We start from the raw sequence: 27,289 nt of genomic DNA, 5'->3' as shown, positions 1-27,289 counted from the left end.
AATACTCTGTGTGTGTGTATGTGTGTGTGTGTGTATGTTTATGATTAGGATGTCTGGCTTGCTACATATGGTTGTCACAGGCAAATTTTGCCTAGTTCTTGAATGACGGAGACTTGCTTATTTATTTTTTATTTATAATAAGGGTCTATCCCAGGGCTTCTCCATCGAAGGTGCTTGTTTTCAACTGAAGATAACACGAAATGAAGTCATCCTGACCGCATGCGGTCATCCCCCAATGGAAAAGCATCTTGGAAGGGCAGAGGAAAAAAACCTTGAGGCAGCCGCTTAATCCGCAGAGATAACACTAGAAACGTAGGCAGTTCAGAAGCTGGGCATGGCTGACTCCTGGCCTTTCGCTATCGCTCGAACAACGGGACTGGGGCACACCCGTTTCAGGGAAATATCCTTTGAACTGGAAGCTGCAGACTGGCCTGGCCTGAGGTGGGGGTGGATTTGCCCTTTGCTGACCCACAGGCAGGGATGTGGCCCAGGATTGGGAAGTGGCTGGAGTTGCAAGCCAGCTTCTGAAGTGACTAATCCCAACAGCATCTAGAGAAACATTCCACGTGTCAGAAACCCGGGGCGGACTGACATAAAGCAGAGAAGGCCGGCTTCTGAGACGGCGCACAGGCGAGGGCTGGTGCTAGAGGCAGCAAACGTAATTGCCCCTCCTGAACTGATGCTCTGGGGTCCCTTTCCAAACCACCGAAACGTTTGGAGACACAAGAGTCGGCCGTTCCTTTTAAGCAGAGAGGCCGTGAAAAGAAGCCTTGGAGAGAATGTTTGTGTGTGACTCTAAACACATTTAAAAAAAAAAAAAAATCCTGCATCTATCAACAGATAGAGACCTCCAAGGTCCCTTCTAATCCGATGATTCCATGATTCCACGATTCCAAGAGCAACCCCACTGAAACAGCCATATACAACTCTTCAAAATAGTAATGTTATGCCAGTGGGTTTCATTTATCAGAAGATGGCGGGGAAGGGGAGAGAGAGGTTTGGGCTGTGTTCACACAGCACCCTTGACTGGATTATGGGGTTAACTCAATTTCAGGTGGGTCCAATAGTCTGACTCCCCAACTCAGCCAATGGGTTGGATTCATACAGCAGAACAAAATAACCACATTTTCTTTCTATCAACTAGCTATTCCAGAGGCCAAGAGGGCTCATTCGCATGTCCTCCTAAGCGTGCCTCCTCCCCAAGCCCACATTGGAGGAGCAATTGGGGGAGGTTTTCCCCACCAGCAGCAAATCCACCACTCACTTTTTGTCACACGTTCCACACGGAAACAGCACCGCTTTGCTAGCAAGAGAGAATAGCAGTTGGCAGTTGAAACAGAAGGAAATATGCCAGCAAACTCTTCTTCCATTTCATGGACTGGAGGAAAACACGCTCAACTCACTGACTGGATGTGCCCAAAGTTGGTTGAAAAAGAGGTGGCATAGCTCATTGGCCATGATGAACTTTAGGAAAAAGTGCTGAAGCTGTGCCCCATCCTTCTCCTTTGGTGTAAGCACTTTCTTCTTCTGCTGTTCTCAAACACCCACCTCCACTCCATTCTGGGACTGATCTCTTTCCACCAGAGACTATCCGATCCGCACAACCACCTTTTTTGGGCTGGAGCTTTTGTGTATAACACCACCACTATATTTTATTACAGCCGCTGGCCAATTAACAAGTATGATAAAATCCACAGCAAGATCAGATTTTGAAAAAATAAAATTCACTTGACATAATTGGTATAATTATAACAACAAACACTGGGCTGTTATCTTAGTAGCAATACACACACACACCCTAACACTCTATATATAAACTTTGCAAACATTTTAGTTATATTTGAGCTCATATCTGCAAGAACGTTTGTAGTCCCTACCCAGTGGTGTCCCTGGGGATGGGGGGGGCAGAATGATGAAATCAGCATTCTGCTGTTGTGATGCGAGCCCCACCCCTTTGTACATATGTCATGACATCATCCACATGTCCCAAAGGGGCAGAGGCTGCAGTGTGACAGTGCAGCCCGGCTTTCATCATTTCAACCAAAGTTGGAAGCTTCTACAGACACAGGCAATGGTTAGATTCATGTCATAAAGACTCCACAACCTGCTTCCTGTGGTTACTGAATTAACCCACTTTCTGCTTTGCAAAACACATCCACCTATAAAAGAATAAAATCAGCTGGATTCGTATAACAGGCTAAGTCACAAAAAGCTATCCCAAATTAACACTAGCCAAGGTTTAAGATGCTGTGTAGATGGGGCTAAGTTTGTAACTGACCTAGTAAAGCTTGCTGAGCGATCACACACAATACCTCTGCGAGGCTAATTCCAAGATCACCCAAAATAGACGAGTTCTGAGGTCTCCAGACTTCTGTATCTCTCATCCCTCAAGAGGCTAGAAGAAGTATCTTTGGGTGAGTGAGGAACTCTGCCCTGATATCATGAGGTTTGGGTGGTTGGAGTTATGAAGATGAATGTGGTTGGGATTGCTCAGAATTCTGAGCCAAGGGTGGGCAACTTGCAGTCCCAGGCCCGTGGACAACCCCACCCCAGTCATGTTCATGGACCCAGAACCTCCTCTGACTATAATTACTGAAGTGTGAGAGCCTTGCTTCTACCATTTTAAGGTGGGAAGCACATGGAAACCACATTGTACGCCCCCCCATAAGCAAATGAGAGGGAAAACCTCCACCCCCACCCCCACCCTTTCCAATTCACTTGAAACCCTTTTTCAAAATTAAAAATGGAATGTGATGACTCAAGTATGAACAAGTCGTGGTCTAAAATTTCTTTGAAATTTGTACTGGTTTAGTCATCAAGAATGGACTATAAAAATCATTCACAAATGATATTCTCACCCTTAAAGCTTGCTTGCCTAGAGGATACTGGGAAGATTGTAATCTAATTGGTATATATTCGCATCTCTGGTCGCAAAATGATAGCCGCTGATTTTGCTTGGCAGTTTTTGAAAAAAGTAGAAGGCAGTGAAACAACTTTCTTGTAATAATCAATGCTACTGTATCTTTATTGCCTGTTTAATTGGAAACCAAAAATTGTGCAATGCAAGAAATTAAATCTATGCTTTTTCTTTTCTGCTAGATCTACTGTACCAGTACATGGTATATCCATAATAAACCATTCTTTAGACCAGTGTTTCTCAACCATGGCAACTTTAAGATCTGTGGACTTCAACTCCCAGAATTCCCCAGCCAGCATGGCTGGCTGGGGAATTCTGGGAGTTTTAGTCCACAGATCTTAAAGCTGCCAAGGTTGAGAAACACTGCTTTAGACCAATGGATATTTAATAAGGCACCCTCGGCAAATAATTTGAAAGGGTTTTAGACTTCATATAAGCACAGCATCTCTCTGCTGTTCATCAAAGCAGCCCAACTCTTTTTTCAGGTTTCTAAGTGAGACTGAAAAAGGGCATGGCTGCTTTAAGAGTCCCCTCAGATGAACTCCTTCAAGCAGCCGCTTCATTTTTCAAATTCATGTAGGAGCCTGGGGGGAAAAAATGGTAGCAAATTTACATAGGAAGGAGAAGCTGTGCTCATAGAGGGTCCAAGAGCCAATTTGGCCTAGTGGTGAAGGCACCAGGCTAGAATCCAGGAGGCGGTGAGTTCGAGTCCTGCCTCAGGCCTGAAAGCCAGCTGGGTGACTTTGGGCTAGTCCCTCTCTCTCAGCCCAGCCCACCTCACAGGGTTGTGGTGTGGTGGGGTAAATAGGAGGAAGGAGTATCAGGTATGTTCACTGCCTTGAGTTATTTATAAAAATAATAAAAAGGCAGAATTTTAAAAAATCCTTCCAAATGATGGGTACCTACAATGGAATCAAAATCTGAAAGGTGGTGGGTGAGGCATGGGGACTGAAGCTCTGATCCCCATGCCACACCCACCATCTTGGAGACATTGCCCCCTTCCTACAGACATTATTGTTCCAAATCATTTCAAAGTACACATGGCCCTCGTATTTGAAAGTGTAGGAAGGAGCATTGGCTGAAGAAACTAACATGGCGGCAGGCTTGTGAGGAATCTTTTAATTAAAGATTGTTTTATTCACATCGGGCATCCCCGTTCTAGATTACTTCCATCATTGCAAAATGAACGAAACAGACTTACTAGAAACGTTTAGCATTTTGTGTCTCACCTGAAGATTACAAATATATTGAAATAGTCTCTCCAATGGTGTGTGTTTGTTCACAAGCTTCCAGGAAAAGCAAGATGAGGTAGAAATGAAGAAACGTGCATTGGGACTTCACAACACACAGCCCAGCCTTTCAGCGTTGTGTCAGGATATCACACCCGAGTACATCAGTCATGTGGTTTGCATCATATTCTTACTACCCATTGTTTTATCCTTTGTTTCTGCCCCCCCAGCATGGTTACCTGTTTGGGGTCCCCCCCCCCAGTCTGTACTTTTCAGACTTGGCAACTTCAATATGCGTGGATGGGGAATGTGCTGACTGGGGGATTCTGGGAGTTGAAGTCCACACATCTTGAAGTTGCCAAGTTTGAAAAACACTGGTCTTGAGCATCTCCAAGCAGATTGCCCAATCCATGATTAAATCATTATGCAGTTTCCTTTACCTCGGCATTGTGGTTTACAGTCTGAATGGCTGATCATGTGGTGTGCGGTTAACAATATAACATAATGGGTTAGCATAGTGGGGAAATACTTCTTACGTTTATAATGGCAAATAATACCTGAGAGTCTTTTCCATATTCTCCTTCCTATTTAAAAACTTAAGTATAATGTATATAAAGATAGAAAATTAATCCACGACTTGATGGATAAGATAGGGATAATTGAGTTGTTTTTCACATATTTTGCCCCCAAGCACTGCAACTGATATTTAATGATATCTAATATCATATTTAATGAGCAATGATATCTACATATCTATTTCTCTGTGACATTATTCATTCCATATTTTGTATTCAAAGAAGAATAATGGGGAAAACATTCAGGAAAACTTCCTTAGAAAAACTAGTAAGACTAGATCTGGATTTTAGAAGCTGATGCCGAAACCAGAACCGCAGAATTTTACATTTTGTATTTCTTTTCCCCCCAAGTATCAAGAAAGTCCTTCCTTTAAGTATTTCTGCTTTTCAGTTTAGGATAGTCCATGTTACAGACCACATATTTTCCTTCCTGAGCTGTTTCTGTACACCCTACAAGTTTTTGCTTTAGTTTTTTCTCTTGCTGTGGCTTTTTATGGATTTATCATATACATATGCCACCAAATTTTACCAGGGGGTTTCTTGTTTCCTCATTTAAAAATATATGTATGTATCAACATTTCATGTTTCCAAGTAACTTTCTAAACCGTCTAGAGAACGTTGCTCCTGCATGAATCCGGGCTGTTTGGCACATCAGCAGCATGACAAATAAAATAAAGAAATAAATAAATGGGTTCCAGCCATCCACCCCACCCCCCACCCCCATTGCTCAATTGAAAACAGGCGCAATTAATGGTCTGAGTCTGAACTGACTAACTAATCCCCCAAAGCTAGATCTCTTCTGGTGGGACAAAACAGTCTCTTGCCTTTAGATCCGATAATGGCAGGTAACATTTCACAAGAAAAGCCTGTATATCGAATGAGATCACTGGCCTTCCTCTCTCATTACTGTGGTCACTGACGGGCCACAGCTCGCCAATGTTTCAGAAAGAGATTTGTCAAGCCTTAACCTGGAAGATGCCGGAATATATGCATGGGGCTTTTTGCATGCAATGCAGGAACCCCAGCGGAAAGAGGAAACTTCAGAGTAAGCCCACCAGATCTGGATGCAGAATCCCAAAGGAGAGTTAGGGGGCAGCAGACAGCCAGTGTTTCTGCGTCTCTCTGTCTCCATCTAGTGATCCTTCGGAGTTTTGCAGCCCAGGTACAGTATGCAAACCACAGATGCCTCTCTGAATCCACACAGAGCTTGTCTTCCTCTGTTTTTGCAAAAACGTGTTTTTCCATTAACTTTGAGAAACCTTGATTAACTGGGGTAAGGGTCCAGTCTAATCATAATCAATCTTATGCATGTCTATTTAAGCATCAGTCCAATTGGCTGGGTTCCCATCCCCCCATGAGGCCAGGCCAAAACAGGGTTGGGCAGGTCAAAATCTGGTCTGCGGTGGGAATCCAGGCAGAGCCTTAGCCAGTTGTATGAATCAGGTCATCAGGTTAAGCTGTAATATCTGAACCCAACACTTGCACTTTAACACACATTTTGTGTTTAGAGCAGTATTGCTCAACCTTGGCAACTTTAAGACCTGTGGATTTCAATTCCCAGAATTCCCCAGCCAGCTGGCTGGAGAATTCTGGGAATTGAAGTCCACAGGTCTTAAAGTTCCCAAGGTTGAGCAACACTGGTTTAGAGCATTGCATGAACTCAGATAGGTTTAAGTGAGTTATATCAAACTTACTCCCAGGTAATTAGATTAGATCTAAACATTTCAAGTGATGTGTGTGTTCGTGGGTGGTTCTTCCCTCCCCAGCCTTTGAGAAATCTATATATAAAAAAGCAATAAAGGAAATCTGGTGATGCTAATAATGATAGAACAGGCCAATAAAAGATGCTCAAATTACAGCCTTCTGGCCTCTGCCTTGGCAGGAAGCTTAACTGAACTCCAGGGGATATGCTTCTTCAATACAGTTAAGAAAGTACCATTTTTTTTTCCAAGGGAAATGGAAGAGAGAGTTAAGCTGATCCCAGAGATCCAGACCCACTTTATAGCACAGGAAGAAGGTCACACCTGTTCTCCATCTTCCCAGAGCAGAGGACATTAAAGATACAGGAAGGCAAATTCTGGTTGAACTCTAGGAAGAACATCCTAAGAGCAATTCAACAAGGGGACCAGCGATGCTGAGAGGTTGGGACACCCCCCCCCTTTCACCAATGTGTTAAAGCAGAAGCTGGAAACCATCTAATCCAAATGCTTTATGGAGCAAAAATTGGGCTTCAAGAGCCCCTCCAGCTCTAGGCTTCCACAATTCCCCTTTCCTGCTTTACAATTGGCTTCCTCCTGAGGATCAACCCATCCATGCAAGCCTCCTTATTCCAGCTATTGGATTTCTACCAATAGAAATCCAATTTCTCTCTTCCTTGCCTGGCCTGGCATTTCAAATCCCCCTCCAATTTGCTTCCTGTCTTCCCCCTCTGCCTCGCCCCATCTGCTAGCCTTATCCTACGCTTGGATTTCCCCAACTCTTTTCTAAAATTTGCCCTTGATTGCGTCATCCAAATCGTTACCCTCTTCTGGTCTGACTTTCTTTTCCCCTTCGCTGGAATTTTAGCAACTCTTTTGTCTGTGGCTCTCATGCAAAACAGTTTTACTTTCAGCTGGGAGGCATGAAGAGTTTCATTCAGCAGGATGCACTCAGCTACAATTAAACTGAGTTTCATACTTCTGATTCAGCATAGCTAGGAACACCCTGCAAGGAGAAAGACCACCATACAGGTATTTGTGGGGCACTGCCTTCCTAGTTTTTTAGATTTATATTCCACTTTTCCCATGGAATCTCAACCTGGCGCACATATTTCCAAATTTTGTCCAAACACAACCCTGTGAGACATGCTTGGCCGGGGGCTATGTAATGGTTTCAGATAATGCACCAAGCCACTCTGTGTTTGGCTGGCTAGTGGCTGAACCGATAACATTTATAAACCACAGTTTATGGTTTATCTTATCGAGTGAACCTGGCCAATTGTGGTGACTGTGTGTTATGCAAACCAGGCCAGAATCGGTCCAACAAGCACAGACTGAGCTTCCATAAAACTGCAACACCCCAGCCCTAGCCAGCATCTTAACCCATGCACCCCAGTGCTTCCTGATCATGTGCAAAGTTCAAGAAAGACAACTGAAACATTTTCTTTCCTTTTAAAAGAGAGACGCACCACATTTCTAGGTGGAACTCCATAGGCTAAGGAGGACTGGAGCTGGTAGGGGTTTGGTGATAGGAGACCACCAGGAAATTCCAGTGGCAGCCAAACCTGGAAGACCACGGCCGGCCAGCCACCGGCCTAACAGATCTCGTGGACGCGTCCACGAAGCGACCAGGCATCGGTCTTCCCTCGACGGAGGCTTTATTCTTCACCCCAAGCCCGTCGGTCAAAGCCCGGCAACCGCTCGCCTCCGCCCGTCCTTTCGCTGAGGACAAACCCTCCCGGCACGTGCTCGGGCTGGACGGCGCGGGAGAAGAGGAAGTCGCCCACCAGCATGAAGCAAGAGGCGTGTTTCCCGGCGGGGCGGCCCCCCACCCAATACACCGGAATGAAGCACATAGCCCAGGCATGAGGCAGGACATCAAATGCCGCCAGCCCAGCCCAGCCCAGCCCAGCCCAGCCCTGACGCAGGGAAGGGGCCGCCCCTCCTGATTCAAAAGCTTCCCCCGCCAGGCGCGCAACAGCCCCGCTTTCTCGGCCAGCCAGCTCGGGTCCTGCGCGGGCTGCTCCTCGCACGCCCCGGCGCCGCAGGTAAGAACTGGCCGCGGGGACGGGCGGCCAAGCCCGCGTGGCCTGGCGAGCAGAGGGCGCGCGGGGGGCCGGAGCGACCGCGGCGGGCCGGGCATTCACGCGCCTTCCTGAGACCCCGAGCCGCTTCGGTAGCGGGGTGAAATTCCTCCAGCGCCGCATCGCTGCAACAATGGCTGGGGGATGCTGCGCGGATCTGTAAGCCCTGCTTGGTAGTGATCCGAGTTCGCGCCCAGATGTCTGTTTTCAGTGGCTAGCCTGGGATCGTTGCGCTAGAGGAGGACTGCGCCCTGGAGCGTATGCAGAGTGCGCTCTTGCCCAGCTGAAGCGCCTGGTCAGGGTCTTGCACATTAGCGAGCTGGAGCGCGGTTTTAGAAGCGGTATTTGACACCGACCTTTGTCAAAGGAGGCAGGGGGGGGGGGGGGGAGACCTGAATCGCATCTCTTTATAAAATGTATATTAAGTAAAGTTGAGGTGGAAAGCAGGGAGTGTCAGCATCTAAAATCCCCAGGCCTGCTTACAGAGGATGAGTGATGCTTAGGGAAGAATATTCAATAGAGACTAATTACAAGGAGTTTTTTTTTTTTTTTTTTGTTTTACACGTCTGTTCATCCTTACAGGAAGAATAGTTAAATCAGCGGTGAAAGTTCCTGCTCTAAGGTGTGCTGAGCGGGATGACTGATTGTGTATTGGAACTGTTAGTCTGGATTCATTAATCCACAAGAAAAGAATAGGTGGGTGTGTAAGTCCGTTCATGCAAGGCTTTCTACCAGACCCAGAAAAGGGGGGGGGGGGAGGCAGGTGAAAGTTATGAACGCTGCTTAAAAAATGCACCCTGAGTCAAAAAGTTACTCTTGCAAGTTACTCTCACCAGCCTGGGGAGAAGAAACAAAACTCTCGGCCGGGGCTGCAAAGGGGATGGTTAGAAAGGTAGAGGGTTACGTTTTTCTCTGAGCAAGCTGTCTTTATGACTGAAACAAGCGGCGTGAAGATTAAGGAGCCACGCTCCGGTGCAGACCCTTCTACCGAAATTAGAAGCAGTTGCTACTTCGGATCAGTGTTGACAAAGATTGAGATAGATGGGCAAAGGATCTAGCTTGGTATAAGGCTGCTTTGCACGGTCCATCAGGGTCCCGATCTGTGAATGTTATAGATCGCCACATATTTGTTTATCGTATGGCACATTCCCACCGCAATTCGGTAGAATAAAAGCACAAGAGATAAAATACAAGATATAAAATATAAAATTACAGACGTATCTCTAGATTACAAATATAAATTTTTAACTCCATTTGTCACAGCCAGGAAATCAGCAAAATCTCCATTATAGGCTCTGTTTTCGCACTCAGTATCTCAGGAGTCACAGCCTTGCTATCCTTCTTGCCCCATTCCTGCTATAGCACTGTTCTGTCAATTTAGACTCTAAAAGGATGTCACTATATGTTGGATAGTTTGTCTTTCAGCCCCACAATTACAATTCAGTGATGTTATTTTGCCCCACTTATAAAAGGCATCTGCACATGTACCATGGCCCATGAGAATTCTGTTCAATGTTGACCATATCGCACGGGGCTGGTCAAATCCAGGTGGTTTCTCTGAGATGCAGAGCAAGCTTCGACATTGTGGGGGTCAAATTCTCTAGCCAGTACTGTTTCCACATATTGTGGATGTTAAAGTCATCTTTGGTTTGATTTGGTTTGGATGTTCCTTTTTGGCCAACGTTGGGACCAGTGGACTGAGAATGAAGCTTGAAGATCAGCTCTCCAAAGCCATTCATCGGAGCCCATTGTCAAAGACCTCAGAAGGGAAAACTGATTTTATTTAATTTTAATAGCTCTTCGTCCAGGCCTTTGGCAAGGAAGAGTGAGACCCCTGGATTCACCATGCTTGCCATCTTTTATCTTTATCTTTTATGGATTTTATTGTAATTGCTTTGATTGTGGTGAGCCACCTAGAATCAATGAGAGTCAGGTGGTATGCAAGTTTAATAATTATTTTTTTTTTGCCTTTCTAAACTAAAACACCTAGCTTGTCTTCTCCTTAGCTCTGCTGGCTGGGGCAGGTGGAAGCTGTAGTTCAGCAGTATCTCAGGAGTCACACCTTTGCTATCCTTCTTGCCCCATTCCTGCTATAGCAATGTTCTGTCAGTTTAGACTCTAAAAGGATGTAGACTCTAGAAGATGGCTTATGTTACTTAGGAGACTGAGCATGTAATCCAGTGTTTCTCAACCTTGGCAACTTTAAGATGGGTGGACTTCAACTCCCAGAATTCCCCAGCCAGCATGAGAGTTGAAGCCTACCTGTCTTAAAGTTGCCAAGGTTGAGAAACACTGGTGTAATCCAACTCTATCTGCTTGGTATACTGGTGATCTGCATGTAACTTCTTTGAGCTGGAAGATTTACCAGTGACGTAGTCATGGAAGCTAGACATAATTATTGGGGAGGGGGGATTTCTGTGTTGTATTAACTTCATGCAACACAAGAATTCAATAAAAATAATAATTGTATTATTTCTGTGTCCTATTTGGGTGACTCTGGGCCAGTCCCTCTCAGTCCCCGACGTCAGGCTCGGGCAACAAGCCGGTCAGTTAATTCCTGTTGCAACCAACGGATCAACATTCGGTTGATCTGAAAAAAAACAGACCCGGCACCTGCGGGAAAACACTAGGAAGAAAAAAAGATTCTGTGTTGTATTAAAGCTGTGTGTGTGCACATGGGCCTCAAGTTGATTTTGATTCCTGGAAACTACAGGAACAAGTGCCTGTATTTTTCTTGCCAACATTTTTCAGAATTGACTTGCTACTGCCTTCTTCCTAGGTTGGGAGAGAAAGACTGGCCCAAAGTCACCCAGCTGGCTTTGTGCCTAAGGTGGAACTAGAACTCACCATCTCCTGGTTTCTAGCCGGATGCCTTTAACCGCTACACCAAACTGGCCCTTATTAAAACATTACAGTACCGTGCAACATAACTATAGCATTTTAGAGAGGTGAAAAGGCTGCCCCGTAACCTGTCTGCCAAACATGGCTACAAGCTCACCTATCTAAGAAGTCGACAATCCTGGAAAACATGATAGATCAGTGTTTTTCAACCTTGGCAGCTTGAAGATGTGTGGACTTCGACTCCCAGAATTCCCCAGCCAGCATGGCTGGCTGGGGAATTCTGGGAGTCGAAGTCCACACATCTTCAAGCTGCCAAGGTTGAGAAACACTGTGATAGATGATCTCTTATCTTGCAAGTGAGAGGCCGAGAGACAATGGCTTGCGCAAGGCTACCTCCCAGGTTTAGAGCTGAGTTCAGTGGAGATTGATATTACTCCTGGCTCAGAGATTGCAGTCTTGCCCAATTTAGCAGCAATGCTGCCCAAAACATGTTGCTATGGAGTTCTCCCATAACAACACATAGTCAGCTCTTTCATCTCTTCCTAGTATGTTTGTTCACATGACTATTCAGACACCGGCATTGGTTCTCAGCTGGTCATGTGTACTTACCACCAACCCCTAATGATTTTGTAAGTGGTGGTTTAGCAGTAGAAGTTGGGATCGTAGATGGGACTTAGGTTAGAATGTGGACCTGTCTGCCGTTAAGAACCTCATAAGCTGTTCCAGGATCCCAGAGTTTTGATCTGGTGGTGGACTCCTACACTGATCTGCTCAGAAGTAAATCCCACCAGTTAAGTTAAGAACCTAAGGAGATGCCTTAATCCTTTGATTGGCCGTATTGACTAAGATCATTTTGGGATTTCCTACCATACCTGAAAGGCGGGCACTCTTCCAAGATGACCTGTTTCCATACCTAGCATGGAATAACTGCCCTGTTCAGGGCCAGCTTACCCCATTTTGTTACTTGTTTCCAAAGTCATTCTCTACAGTACCCAAGGCTAACCAAGGTATTTTTTTCCCAACGGAGGCAGAAAACCCCTCAATCATCTCTGGCAACAAACATAAACAATGATAAACTATTTAACCATGTTTGGTTTGCCTTTTCATCTTTGATGCTAACGCACGTGCTGCCTAAGGGAGCAGTTTTATTCTAGCGGCAGGGTCAGCCCTGCCCTATAAAATTCTGGGAGTTGAAGTCTACCCATGATTGTGCCCTTAATGGTGAACATAGGAAAAGGGAGTTTTTGATATTCTGTATCAGGAAGGGTTAAGTAGGAAAGAACGCATGCATGCATGTGAAAGGGGTAATGATACATGCCATCTCAAGCACTTGGTCATTTATTTATTCAATGACCTATTGCTGCCAATGGCTATGATTTGGAGAAACACCCCTTTCTTGGCCCTATAAATATATATTTTTAATAGCTTTGTTCTGAGATGGTGCCAGGAAATTAGTGTAGCGAGGTGGGGAGCAGTCTGGAGGGGTGGTACCCACACAGGCTGGGAGACAAGCATCTCAACCCTTTTTCCTAATGGAAAAACCCCCATGGCATCCTTTCCCTATGGATCAACTGGAAGAATGGTTGCAAGTCATTTAATAGTTAGATGGTTGAGCTTCAGTTGACTTAATGCTTCAGTGTTTTAAGTGGCCATCAGTAGCGATGAGCTTTATACACTATGCTAAGTCAGAGTCCATGGTTAAAAGAGGCTGGGGTGGCCTTGTGTATACATCATGCTAAAACCATAAATCATGATTTATTAACGGGAGTTTACACACAACAGTAATATGAACCAAGTAAATTATATTTTTGCATGATTTGTGAAATCAGCCATGGGAGTTTGTGAGACATGGTTTATGATTTAGTGTTCGGGGTGAACCAAGTCATTCTGTCTTGTTCAACAATCCATGGTTAAATTCAACCACGGCATAGCAAAATGTCACTATATTGCTATGGAAGTAGTTTACTTATATCTAGGTAGAGGATCATCTTCTGCATCTTTGATGTCAGTTCTTGTGAGATGGCACCAAATGTCTGTTCCTACCGATAAATACTAAATTATATTCATCATAAAAACTGAGATGACTCACTTCCCTGGTTCTTTCTTCTAGGGATGGATGTTTCCAAAGCCACCAAATTTTTTGTCTCGACTGGACGTCGGATCTTCACCATTGGCTTTGCCTTGCTCATATTGTCAATTCTGGCATGGGCCTACATTACAGGCATCCAGCTCGTTGCTGACCAATACCACATCATGGCCTTTGGTCTCTACGGAGCCTTCCTCACATCCCACCTCATCATCCAAAGCTTCTTTGCTTTCCTGGAGCACAAGAGGATGCGGAGGGACTCACTGACCTGCAGCTATACCAAGACAGTGGCCCTCACCATCTCCGCTTATCAGGAGGACCCAGCCTACCTCCGCGAATGCCTTCAATCTGTCAAGGCAACCCTGTATCCCCCAGAGAAACTCCGGATCATCATGGTAATAGATGGCAACAGCACTGAGGACCGATACATGATGGATATGTTCCAAGAAGTCTTTGCTGGAGAAGATGTGGGCACTTTTATTTGGGAGAACAACTACCATCAACAACCTCAGTTGGATGTGGATAAAGGGGACAGTAGTTACCAGACTGGAGACGAACCCTCTGCCTACACCGAGATTGATATGGAGGACCCTGGGCAACTGGTGGTGGAAGAGCTGATCCGCACCAAGAGATGTGTCTGCATCATGCAGAAGTGGGGTGGAAAGAGGGAAGTCATGTACACAGCTTTCAAGGCCCTTGGGAATTCAGTGGACTATGTTCAGGTACCAGACTTCTTTTCTTGTTGTTTTATACTATTGTGTTACTTATCTCACCTTCCATTGGAGGAACTTGGTGTATAATACAGTATATTCCCCTTCATTTTTATCCTTAGGATAATTCTGGAAGGTTGACAGGTAGTGACTGGTCCAAAAACACACAGTGACCTTCAGAGCTAAGTGGAGATTTGAACTCTAGGCCAACATCTTATCCCAGCATTCCATAACTAGTCTCTTCCAGATGTATTGGCAAATTTACCCTGACATCCTGATCATGTCTGGGGGTGCTGGGATTTGTAGTCTGACACATCTGGAAGGTACTTGGTTGGGGAAATTGGCTCTAGACCTTATTCTTCACCCAAGCAGTTAAGCACCCAGTTGTTTATCTGTCTTGAAACTTGCTTATCTTCAATTATGGCTTCTTTGCTCTCATTGGACTACGACTTCTGTCATCTCATTTCAGCTGCTGAGAGTGGTAGTTGTATAAGTTCTAGCAGACATGAATTTCCTACCATGTCCAAGCTAAAATGCTAAGCAAACTGTAGGTGCTTGAACCTCACTGACCTTGACTGATCTAAAAAAAAATAAATAAAATTGAGCTACATAAATTACCTCCCATAGGGTGTCCTTCCTTTTATCTCTTAAGCTCCTTTATCTTTAACCCTGTAATCTTGGTTTTCTAGTAAACAAATAATGCATTCCCTCTCATTTGTGTATGTATCAGTTCCAAGGTTAGTTATCTTTCCCATTCTACAGATGGGGCAACTGAGGAAGTAAACTGTGATGTTTTTAAGCCTATCAGTGACTGTTACAAGCTGAGAGAGGTTGCACCTGGTTGTTTACTAGAGTGTGCACTTACATTGCATCACAACTGCTGCATATGGCATGTATCTCTATATAGCGAGATTGTGATGATAAGCTTAGGAGACAGAAGGAAGAGCTTCAGCTTAGACAAAAATCTGATATCTTTGGGGTGGGATGGGGGTAGAGGGATGGGGTGGAGAAAGCATCTCAGAAGGGAACCTCCCTAGTTCTATGGAAAGTAAAGGCAGGGGATTAGGGAAGTGCTTTCAGATGTGCAAGATTTGGTAACTAATGGTTTTGATTTCCTGGAGAAACCAGCCTTTCCTTTCCAGAGAACTACCATTGTTTAGGCTGTGGCTCTTCCTCCTGACTCCCAAGGTTATTCTCACAGACCGTTACAGTTTATGTATATCTCTGGTTCTGCTGTGGCCTTTGGGCTGGCTTGCACATGTATGTACACCACACTTCATGACAATCAGATATAAAATATATTAATGAAGTCCACAAAGAAGCACCATCGTTTTGGGGAAGAAAGAGAAGTTGCAAAATCTGTGGCAAGTCATCAGGTGAACTCTCCTGCAAGGACTGTGCAATCTGAGCCAGTTCTTGGAAAGAAGAGGTGACCTGTGAAGTTTTTCTGAACTTGGGATCCAGACTCGAGTCACTCAGATCTCCTTGATGAAGGGGTATCTTTAGCCTAAACTCTTGGCTTCTCCCAGGTATGTGACTCAGACACCAAGTTGGAGCCAGAAGCAACAGTAGAACTGGTGAAGGTGCTGGAGTCAAACGAACGCTACGGGGCTGTTGGTGGAGATGTGAGGATCCTCAACCTCTCCGATTCCTACATCAGCTTCATGAGCAGCCTGCGCTACTGGATGGCTTTCAACATTGAGCGTGCCTGCCAGTCCTATTTCAACTGTGTCTCCTGTATCAGTGGTCCCTTAGGTAAGGCTTCCATCACGAACAATGTCCAAGTCCTTTCTCTGAGGAAGTGATATTGGACAGATGAATGTATTTCCCTGCTTCACTGTATTTTTTATCTCACCCGTCCTTGTTATTGGCCTCATCAGGTCTGTATCGGAATGACCTCCTACAGCAGTTTCTGGAGTCCTGGTACAATCAGAAGTTCCTTGGAACACACTGCACTTTTGGGGATGATAGGCACCTCACCAACAGGATGCTGAGCATCGGCTATGCCACCAAGTAAGGAAATCTGGATATCTGATGGAATAGGAGCAGTATGGAATGAAAAGTAGCCAATGTAAGAAGTCTGTTGAGGTAGTACTTTTAGGATGCTAAATTTCTGTAGGTAGGACATCCCATTTCAAAACTGAACTTCATTTGTGATGCCTTCAAGGTTAAGCTTCAATGACTTCTTGACTTATAGGGTTGTTGTGAAAACACAGAGGTGGCCCTTTGGGAGCGGTTAAAGAAAATGAAGAAATCTCTGACATTTTTTGAAGTTTTGCCGCCTTAACTGACACTGGTGGCAGAACTTGCAGGTGCTGTGCTACCCAACTACAAATAAATTCAAGCCCTTTTTACCTTTTCTGGTGTTTGGCTAGTGAGCTGACATAGCAAATCTTTGCCAAAACATTATTCCTATTAAAGTGTTACGTTATGAAATCAAATTGGTTTGAGCTTGAACTATTAAGCTTTTGCTGTGCACTTAACACCACGCAACACCTTTCAGTATTCCCAGACTCTTTTGCTAGGTTCATACGACATGATAAATTTGGGTTAATGAACCTAAGTTCTGCTTTTAAATAAGAGGCTTTGTTCAAATAAAGAAACTATATTATGAACTTAATATGAAAAGGGATTTATAGTTTGCAAAGAGAAGGGCTGCATTTCCACAACATCTTGAACCACAGATTTTCCAACCCCTTTCCACCTAGTTTAGTGTGTTGCAAACAAACTCAGACAGAAAAACGCTTGTGTGGCCTTTCTCTCATTTCCTCGCAACAATGACCTCATGAGGCAGGACACAGGCATTCCCCACTTTGTGGAGTCCTTGGGGTTCTCTGAGCTTGGTTCTTTTCTTGCAAACGTTTCATTACCCAGCTAGGTAACATCTTCAATGCTAAAATGGGATGGGGTTTGCTCTCTATTTATGTGTTGTGGCCTGCCTTGCCAGTGCTGGTGGGGGTGGGGGTTCTGTTTTGCTCCTCTGGTAGTTTTTGATTAGCATATGTTTGCTGCTTGATTGTGTGCCTGGTGGTAACCTTTGCTTATCTGGGTGATGATTGCTGGTGCCGGGTAATGAAACGTTTGCAAGAAAAGAACCAAGCTCAGAGAACCCCAAGGACTCCACAGTTCAAGCCTGAGCTACACATATTCACTTCTCTTGATTCCCCACTTTGCAGGTAGGGAACTGCAGAAATGGGATGGATTTCTCCAGGGCTATAGTGTCCCTTGCAGGTTTCTTGTGGCAAACTTCACCATTTTATCCTCCAGTTCCCACTGCAGATATTTTGGACCAAGGTTTCAGCTAGTATAGCCAATGATCAGAAAAGGAACAGTGCAGGGAGGACTCAAGACTGGAGTCAAATTGTGTCTTGTTCCTTTCGTGTTAATGTTCTCCTCTTTCTTTTCCTTGTACCAGATACACAGCCCGTTCCCGCTGCTACTCAGAGACCCCATCCTTATTCCTACGTTGGCTGGCTCAGCAAACCCGTTGGACAAAGTCGTATTTCCGGGAATGGCTCTACAATGCCCTCTGGTGGCACCGTCATCACCTCTGGATGACTTACGAGTCAGTGGTTTCTGGCATCTTCCCTTTCTTTGTCACAGCCACTGTCCTGCGGCTCTTCTATGGGGGGAATCTGTGGGATGTGCTGTGGGTGTTGCTCTGCGTCCAGCTGGTGGCCTGTGTGAAAGCCCTTTATGCTTGCTGGCTGAGAAGTAACCCAGTCATGCTCTTCATGTCACTCTATGCTGTCCTCTACATGGGAGGCCTACTCCCAGCCAAGTACTTTGCCATCTTGACCATGAACAAGAGCAGCTGGGGCACCTCAGGCCGGAAGAAAATGGTGGGCAACTACATGCCTCTGCTACCCGTTTCCATCTGGGGTCTGCTTCTACTGGGAGGCCTGACCTATACTATCTACCAAGAGGCTCTGGCTGATTGGACAACAGAGGCCAAACAAGCTGAGATTTGGTACTTGCTTTCTGGCTTGGCCATCTACTTGGGCTATTGGACGTTCATGGTCATGCTTTATTGGGTATGGATTCGGAGGTGCTGCCGGAAACGAATGGACTTCTACAGCCTTGAGGTGTGAGCAGGAAAGAGGGTGAAGATCTCCAGACTCCTGGGTTCTCATCCAAGCTGTAGCAGTACAGAGCAGCTTAACTGGAGCATGTCCGGGGTCCAGAGTTAGGAGTTTATCATTCGAGGAGGAAGTCCAACTCTTTCATCTTTTAAACCCATGGTATCTGTCATTCAAGTTGAAGTTTAAACTCCTCGGTTCTCTTCTTGAATCCAGGGTGGAGCCAAATGATGGTACAGGAGCTGTGAGGGTGTGTGAGTTTGAGTCTCAGGGAGGATATTTATTTTATCCAACAAAACATGAGGGGTTACTTGTCTTCTCTCTTCCTGTCCTGAGGAATGTTTCTGATCTGAAACCTATTTATTACTGCTGAGTTTTCTCATTCCAAGAGTACTTCAGTGCCCAGGTACTCTTTGGATTGCAGCCATTGGGTGATGCCACCACATAAGGGAGTGGGCTGCACAGGGACTTACTGAATTGCACTGAAATGCTGGTGCCACAACCACTGAATGAAAAAATGGGAATGTTGTATCCATTGCTTGCCGTTGCAGTTCTCTTGAAGGCTGCAGGAGGTAGGATCTTGCTGAGAAAAAAAAGTGGAGTGGTGAGGGAAACCCTTGCTTTGCCAGAAGTTAAGATCAGATTTTTGCATCTCTGGATGCTACATAATTTTAAAAAAGTTTTTTGTGGCTTTTTTTTTTTTGCAAAAAGAAAAAAAAAATGTCTTATGATATATACCTTGTGAAGACTTGATTACAAAAGAAACACAGACGTTTACAATTGCGTGACGGAAGCTGGAAAATTCTGCCTTCCTTGTTCTTTTTCTCCTGGAAAGAAAGCCGAGTGGTGGGTCAGATTTGCACCAACCATCTCTAATTTTTTTGGCACAATATTGTCTCAGTGGAATTTGAGGAACACCTTTCTTGCAGGAAAAAGGAGGATCTGAAGTTATTTATTTGCCGTATTTTAATAATAAAAAGGAGTTCTTTTTTAATTTTTTTAAAAAGAAAAAAAGTTGAATGATGATTTTAAAAGACGTTTTATAAGCAATGTAAAATAAAACATTATTTATTTTATAAAATCTCTTTCCTGGTGTTTCATCCTTTTTTTCCTCCCTAGGCCAGGCAAATTTTGTTATAAACCAGCACCTGATTGAATGCATCTGTTACACAATAAAACACAGGACGTACAGCAGGGATGTCCACAGGACATGGTGAAAAAAGTAAAAAATAAAAATGGTGGAGCTTCAGTTGCATTGTTGCAGCTGCCATCATGACCTTTTTAACCGTACCCTGCAGATGACCCTTGTTATCCTACAACAACCCAACAAAATAAGCAAGTGCTATTTGATAATTGTTATTAGGTTGACAGATGTTAGTACTTCTCTGTCTTGTCAACGTATTAATGGAACCATGCCCTGAAGGTCTAAGCGACTTCTGTTAGCAGCTGGATGTAAATATAACACTGGGGGATAACTTATCACCACATTGTCTGAGATTGAAAAGTAAGCTCCAGCAAGATCATCTGGACACTATCTCGTGGAAAAGACTACGTTTAGTGAGTCCCTCTCTGAGATTCTATCTACCAGGTGGTGAAGATACCATGGTTGGTGGTAATAGAAGGTGCCAGGTTCTCTAACAGAACTAACTAAGCATGCATTACTATCTCTCCATCTCCATCCATCCATCCATCTGTCCATCCATGCATCCATCCACCATATAAAATACAACTGGCCAGAAGAGCAAAATACCAAAACCAAACCAATACAGGTCAAATCAAAATAAAACAAGGCAAAAACAAGGTGCCACAATCACCCTATTCCCCTAAGCCTGGGAGAACATCCAGTTCAACAGTTTTCTGAATGACATAAGGGTGGGAGCCACCCAATTATCTGGGGGGAGATCATTCCAGAGGGCAGTGATTACAACAGAGTCGGCACACTTCCTGGGTCCTGCAAGATTACATTCCTTTAACTGATTGGACCTGGAGCACACCCACTCAGCTGGACCGAATCAAATGGGTACAGACAATTGGATAGTTATCTCTGGCACCTCATATAGGCACCAGCAGATGCCATTGTTTCTGGTGACCAAATCAGCCTTCGCCTGACCAAAAGGCCAACTAAAATTGGTTCAGAAAGTCTCATTCAGATGTATCTAAGATTGCCATTCTACCACCAGCTGGGACAGATCACAAAGAGCAGGAGTAGTGGTTGGCTTCAGGAATTGGTAGTTCCCCTTATCATTGAGGTGAGGCGATCAGCATATGCTTTCTGGTGGCCAATTCTGTTCCAAAGCCATTTATCAGAGGTCATGGACATTACACTCCTTTAACAGATCAGCACGGAGGTTACCTTATGCATCAGCTGCTGTACATAAGAACATAAGCAATGCCCTGCTGGATCGGACTCCTGGCCCATCTAGTCCAACAGTGGCCAACCAACTGCACAAGGAAGCTCACGAGTCTCCCAGCAGATGGCCATCTGGGTCAGTCACACTGCCATCAAGGCTAATAGCCATTGATCCCCATGATTTTGATGAACTGGTCCAATCCTTTTTTGAAGCTAGCTAAGCTGGTAGTCAGCACCACATTTTGCGGTAGGAAATTCCAAAGTATGATTATGTATTGTGTAAAAAAAAAAATTATTATTATTGTCTGGTGCACGCTCTACCTGTCTTCCTGATGTAACTTTCTCCCAAATCCCTTCTCTTCCCTTATTGATTTTACAGTGGCCTTTTTGGACTAGTGTGGCTTCCATGCACTGCCAAGTACAGTGCTTTGAAGTTGCAACTTTAGTTGTCAAAGAGATGCTGCTGAAGCAGGAAAAGTCAATGTGTCCACGGGCATTGTGACACTAGCTAGACAGGGTTATGAAATGAACTACAAGGGGTCTGATGGCTGTGAAATTGATCCAACAGCCAGCCAGGTGCCAAATAGTAGAAATGGGGACCTTCTTTCTCATCACTCAAGGGCTGCTGGTTAAGAAAATATTCTTTCTTTTTAATCTGTAATAAATGCATAGGAAAGGTGCCTTGATTGTAGGCCTGGGGGAACAGCCAGATTTTCACTGCCTTCAGAAAGGCCGGTAGGGTCAGGGTCATCTATATCTCCAAGAGAGAGGCTGCTCCCTAGGACAGGTGCCAGGACAGAGAAGACACACTTCCTAGGACCCACCAGGAACACTGCTTCACCAAGGGGACCTGAACCATGCCTACTTTGCCAAATCTGGTGGGATGGGTGGTAACCACTAGGGATAGGCTTTTATGAAAGATTGCACTACCTTGATGACACTAATCCTGAATTCCCAATGGGAGAGAGGAAGCGACAGGTAAGCCAGTTTAAATAAAGAGGAATGTGTGTATGGGATTCTACAAATAAATGGGTGTGAAAGCACTTATTTATTTATTTACAGAACCTATATGGCCACCTATCTCATATAATGATTCTAAGCATCTCCCAACAATCCATAAAAACAAAGATAAAAACAGAAATCCCCACGTAGAGGTTCCTGGTCAAGCTAAGCCCTAATTTTCTCTCCAGTCCTTTCTGAGCCAACATTTGACAGATGGATCTGGTCATCCCTGCCTTGCTCACCACCATTAACTGATAAGGAATGGACAGTTTGCTTCCAGGTGCAATTCAAGGTGCTGGTTGTGATCTTTAAAGCCCTACATGGCATGGGACCAGGTTATTTGAGGGACTGCTCTTCCCGGTTACATCTACCCACCCCTTCAGGTGCAGAACAAGAGGTAGGCTCCGAGTCCCATCCGCTAAGGAGCTCCATGTGGCAGGACCCAGGAGATGTGTCTTTTCTGCCATGGCCCCTGCCCTCTGGAACATCATCCCACCTGAGGTGAGGTTAGCCCCATCTCTGCTAGTCTTCTGGAAAGCCCTGAAAACGTGGTTCTTCCATCAACCCTGGGGATCCCACAGGGAGCCTGCAAAGTGGTTGAATGAACCTAAATGATGGTTGACCGCCAGCTGTCCTAGGATCCTTTTATGTTCTTATTCCTTTACGTTTTTATTTTTTATTTTGGTGGTGATTTATGTCTGATTTTTTTTATGCCGTGATCTGGCTTGAATGGTTTTTCTGCTTGTACGCTGCCCAGAGTCACTTTTGCTGAGAGGGGCAGCTATGTAAATTTGCTCAATAAATAAATAAATAAAATATTGGGAAGCACACCACATGCCCGTAGAGCAGCGCTGAACATTTTTTAATGCAAGGATCTCTGCCAGTCCCTGATGAAGAAACTTCCCTTGTTCATGAGTCTGCCGTTAGGTTGATCCCCCTACCCTACCCTTCCCTTCCTCACCCCCCACCCACCCACTCAACCCGTCTCTCATATGAGAAGGGGATTATTCACCCTTGGCATGGATTTGAGACAGCAACTTACTGAGTGAGACAGCTCATTCAGTCCTTAGTTCTGCAAGACGTAGGCAGACAAGCAAATGACGCTGTAATCTTCCTTCGGTCCACCCTGGTTTGAGAACGTTTTCTTCAGTTGCTACAAAACATCTGGTTTGAGTGGCTGAGTCAGCCATTGGGACCCAGAAGCTACAACATACGGGAAATTATCGGTACTTGAGAGATGAATCTGCAGGGAGAAACAGCAGTTTCAAGGAAGGAAGTATAGATCTTATCCTCCTGCAGAATATCAGGGCTGTGATCTGGACCCAGCTCAATGTGACTCAATCCCGGAGGGAATTTGAACTTTAAAAGGAAAAGAGCATTTGTGAGGAAAAAAGCTCAGGGGAAGAATGCATACTTGGCAGGCTGGCCCTGGGTTAAATTCCCAGGATCTGTGGAGTGAGGAAAGATGTATGCCTGGCACCCAGGAGACCAATAGAATTTGCTGGTTTGTGTTCTACTTGTGAAGACAGCTAGTTTGGTGTAGTGGTTAAGGCATCAGGCTAGAAACCAGGAGACCTGAGTTCTAGTCCTAACTAAGCCTGGGATTATTTGGCATGGAAAGCATTCGATGCCGCTATGAAACCACATCCAAGTAAATTTTTTTAAAAAAAGTTTGATCCAGTATGTAGGACAATGCAACATTTTGGACCTAAAGGGAAAAAAAAAATTCAGAATGCATGGCAGGGATGAGCATAGCACCAGTCCCATAGAATCACAGAACTGTGGACTTGGAAGGGATCCCACAGACAATCTAGTCCAACCCTCTGCCATGGGCAAGAAAACCATTTTAAACGATGCTTGAGAGTTTGCTGTCCAGCCTCTTCTCCAAACCTCCAGATGGAGAACTCACAATTATGTCACGATGCTAACAGTGTTGTTGGGGCTGATGTCTGGAGGATACCCACGTTGGAAAAGACTGCCCTAAGATTTGAAAATATCTTTAGAAAATATGTTTTAAACAATTTGATAAGAAGTTGATAGCAACGTTTGGATTGTTAGGGGATGTAATGCGCAGAAGGAATAACCTTCAGGAACAGCAGGAAAAGCCGCAACCAAACAACGTTCAGATAAAAGAAATCTGAGTCTGGGATAGAACTGTAACCCGAGAAAGCGCCTCAGATCAGATCCTCCCTAGTTCTCACTCATCAAGGGAGGGAAGGGGAAATGCATTCAGATTTGCAAGATTCTGTTACTGTGACCTTATAATAAAAGTAGTATTAGCATGCATGACTTTGGTTTCCTAGTCTGGTCTAACTTGAGGGACCGACGTGGACATGGGGAAAATGAAACTAAATGGGAAGAAAAAAGAGGTGGGAACAGAGGAAATGGCACTTGTCCATCAACACTCAGCACAACACTAGAGCTCTGGACTGGGGAAGAAATCATCCCTGCCCATGAAACCTCCAAGTTCCCCCCAGAGCCACAGGGCGTGTACCCACAGCAGGCCCTTGGCTATTAATAGCCACATTCCTCTGTGACTGAGTCACTCTGTGGGTGTGAGCCAAGCAAGGCATTTGGGAGGAAACTATTATCAGCAGCCAAAATTCAGCAGCACCTGCAGCTGAGACTGGCATGGCTGGAACCAATACATGTTGCAAGCGATGGGAGAGGAAATTGAGGGAATGGAAACACTCTCACAGAGGGAAATGAAGTGATACCCAAAGGCAGACGGGACCCACCCTGCTGAGCAAAGCACGACAGCATAGCAGTGGATGAAGCAGAGAAAAATAAAACCTATCCTCTGAGCCAAACTCTCTCACCCCTTCCGACATGCTCTAAGGCAGTGTTTCTCAACCTCAGCAACTTTAAGATGTGCAGACTTCAACGCCCAGAATTCCCCAGCCAGCCTTGCCAGGAACCACTGGCAGAATCTTAGAAGCAGATTGGCAAACATCTGGCACCTCCAGGGCATAGGCTAGGCAGGGGGTGGATGGGCAAAGGAGTTGTGCTTCTGGTTCATGGAGCGCAAAGGTCAGGATTTTTAAGGTCCTCCCCCTTGGGTTTTGGAGCCAGAGGTTTTTGAACTGTGGGACTCAACTGCAAAGAAAGTCACGCTGTTTTAGATTTGTATGCCGCTTAGAGTCCCTTTGAATGGAGGCAGTGAAATGAATGAATGAATGAATGAATGAATGAATGAATGAATGAATGAATGAATGAATGAATGAATGAACTAATTAGAAAGGGGTTGCATTTTAAAGAAAAATTTACTCAGCCCTGTACAGGGGCAATAGAGGACAATAGACTCGCTCAGGTGGAGAGCAAAATCCAGAGTGAATTGAGACCTGGTCAAAACCTGTGTTTCTCAACCTTGGCAACTTTAAGATGCGTGGCTAGGGAATTCTGGGAGTTGAAGTCCACGCATCTTAAAGTAGCCAAGGTTGAGAAACTCAAAATTCTCCACCAATCACAGCAGTTTTATTGTTAAGTTAGTCGTCCTCATGAAGTGGGGACGGGGAGTTTTAGGGGGCTGCAGGATCATAAAGGCTCAGGACCTGTCAGCCCTACCAGGGAGACCAGACTAAGAACCAGACAGACCTAAAACTACTTTTATTAGAACAGCTGTAGGAACAGGATCTTGCAAGTCTGAATGTGCTTCCCTTCCTCCTTCTTTTATCTTCATGAGAATTCAGGGGAGGCCTGTCTGAGGTGTTTTCGTAAAGCATTTTCTTAGCGGATCTTCCCTCTGTCCTTCAAGACCATCCTCTTTACTCACTACAGGACCTCTGAGTGTTTTAGGGTTTAAAGGTCGGTCAAAGTAGCCTGCATTTGGCCAAATGTAGTTCAGAGTTTGGGTGTGCAAAAGGAGAGCTAAGGGACCCTTGCGTTGTTCGTTCATGACTTAAAAATGTTAAACATGCCTAAGCATTTTTAAAGATTATTTTTAATATGGAAGAGAAAGATATTGAGGCTCCTTTTGAACATCTGCAGACAAAGCAGGGGCCTTATGTGCATGCAATATTTTCTGAGTTGCACTCCTCCCTAACCCAACATGTTGCTGTATAATCCAGGTCATGGCAACGCTTCCCACCTAATTCACACTATTAAACACTGTCTCACTCCATCCAAAGACTGAAGGAAGCTGCCAATAAAGTTAACATCATTTCAGTCTGATCTATGTGCATACACACTCACGATATGCAGAGACAGCCAGACAGACACACAGCCTGGAGGCAGACTTTTGTGCAATTTACGTCTGCAAACATTGCGGTTTTTTTCTTCTCCTGTAGTAGAATTGGTCATGCTGAATCAGTGAATTCTGTTGGTTTTAACTTTACATGGGAAGATTGGTACACGTATTAAGGAAGGATGAGAAACCTGTGGCCCCCCACGTGTTGCAGAACTACAATTCCTAGCAGTGGCTCCTATAGGTGGTTGGGAGTTGTGGTTCAGCCACATCTGGAGAGTTTTAGCTTCACTAGGTAACAGTAAAGTCTCCTTCCAGTTGAGCTCCATTGTAGATGTTTATGGATGCATCTATGTCGTTTTCATTGCCACCATGTGGCAAAATCTAGCTCTGGGGGATTACCTGGTGGCTTCCCATCCAAGCACTAACCAGCTTCGACCCTGCTTAGCTGTGTGACATCAGCCATGCCAGTCGATGCTGGCACCACCTCTGTGCTAAAGCCACACAGGGGGACAACAATCCTTATTTTCACTGAACTTTCTCTAAATACCTTTTCTGAGATTTATCTCTCTGCAGTATCCCCACCCAGATTATTTCCGTTAGGCTCTGCAGTCAAAAATCCTTTCGTTTCTACATTCTGTTAGGTGAATACATTTTTGATCATGGTAGAGCTATAGATTGTTTTTGTTTTATTGTGACCTGTTTTTGATGATGATGACCGTTTTTATATAAGAACTTTATTAAGTTATAGCAAGCATAAACGTGACAGCAAACAAGAACTGATAATCGAGGAGAAAAACAGAGAACAAGAGAGTTAGGGACAGAGAAAGAATACAAAAGTGATGGAAAGGAAAAAAAAAAAGGGAAGGAAAAAAAATTATAAAAAGAATACCTTCCGACTTCTTATACAGCAGATGTAGATAAATCATACGATAACCTCTTACTCTAAAACTTCGATGATGATGATGTCTAGGTACAAGAAAACTGAATATAGACTTGACAAAGCCCAATATATATCTTAAAGCGGCGGGGGGGGGGGGGGGGAGGTGGAAGTCCTGCTGCTTGATTTCTGATTGACTTTTGGTGCCATCTCCTGGATAAAGATGTACAGACATCTGTGCTTCCTTCCCCTTTAACTTCACGACTCCCCTGTCTCATCAGAGTAGCTTTCTTATCCAAGATTTGAAGCCTGTTTAGAAACCCTGGCTAAGCAGTGCACTGTACAATGTAAGTGGAGTTAAAGCAGATGGAAAAGAGGGGCAGAAAGGGCAGAAAGGGCAACTTTCTACAGCCTCTTTTGCATTTCCAAATGATGATCAATCCATTAGGGACCTTATGCGCATACTGGCCTTAAATTCCAGGAGGATCTCTTGCCCTGGCATGACCAAGAATCCCCTAGTATCTTAAAGACACCTTACAGACTGGCTTCACCAAATAATTCATTTCTATTTATCCGACATGGTCGACTTCTACTTTTAGCTGCTGTTCTGGGTTTAAACTTGTGGGTTCCACATGCTCTCAGGGTGTTCTGGAAAA

At 44.7% G+C, this 27,289-nt stretch overlaps 1 protein-coding gene across 2 annotated transcripts; it reads left to right on the top strand.

Moving 5' to 3' along the window:
- The first annotated feature begins 8,396 nt into the window (after positions 1-8,396).
- On the top strand, positions 8,397-19,259 carry HAS1 (hyaluronan synthase 1). 2 transcript variants are annotated; one of them, XM_007441031.3, is made up of 5 exons: positions 8,397-8,466; positions 13,454-14,151; positions 15,669-15,894; positions 16,020-16,152; positions 17,555-19,259. In XM_007441031.3, the coding sequence occupies exons 2-5, from the start codon at positions 13,456-13,458 to the stop codon at positions 18,228-18,230; spliced, it is 1,731 nt and encodes a 576-aa protein (XP_007441093.1). In that variant the 5' UTR covers positions 8,397-8,466; positions 13,454-13,455; the 3' UTR covers positions 18,231-19,259. The 2 variants fall into 2 exon arrangements, with proteins under 2 accessions (XP_007441093.1, XP_087996088.1); XM_088139962.1 differs by lacking the exon at positions 8,397-8,466 and adding an exon at positions 8,489-8,661.
- The last annotated feature ends 8,030 nt before the right edge of the window (positions 19,260-27,289 follow it).

The sequence above is a fragment of the Python bivittatus genome, unplaced genomic scaffold (assembly GCF_059951505.1).
Source record: "Python bivittatus isolate LINGU-HERP-01145 unplaced genomic scaffold, Pbiv_v1 ctg000310_np1212, whole genome shotgun sequence".
Taxonomy (NCBI): domain Eukaryota; kingdom Metazoa; phylum Chordata; class Lepidosauria; order Squamata; family Pythonidae; genus Python; species Python bivittatus.
The sequence above is the reverse complement of the archived record's forward strand: the minus strand, read 5'-3'. Positions and strand labels throughout refer to the sequence as shown.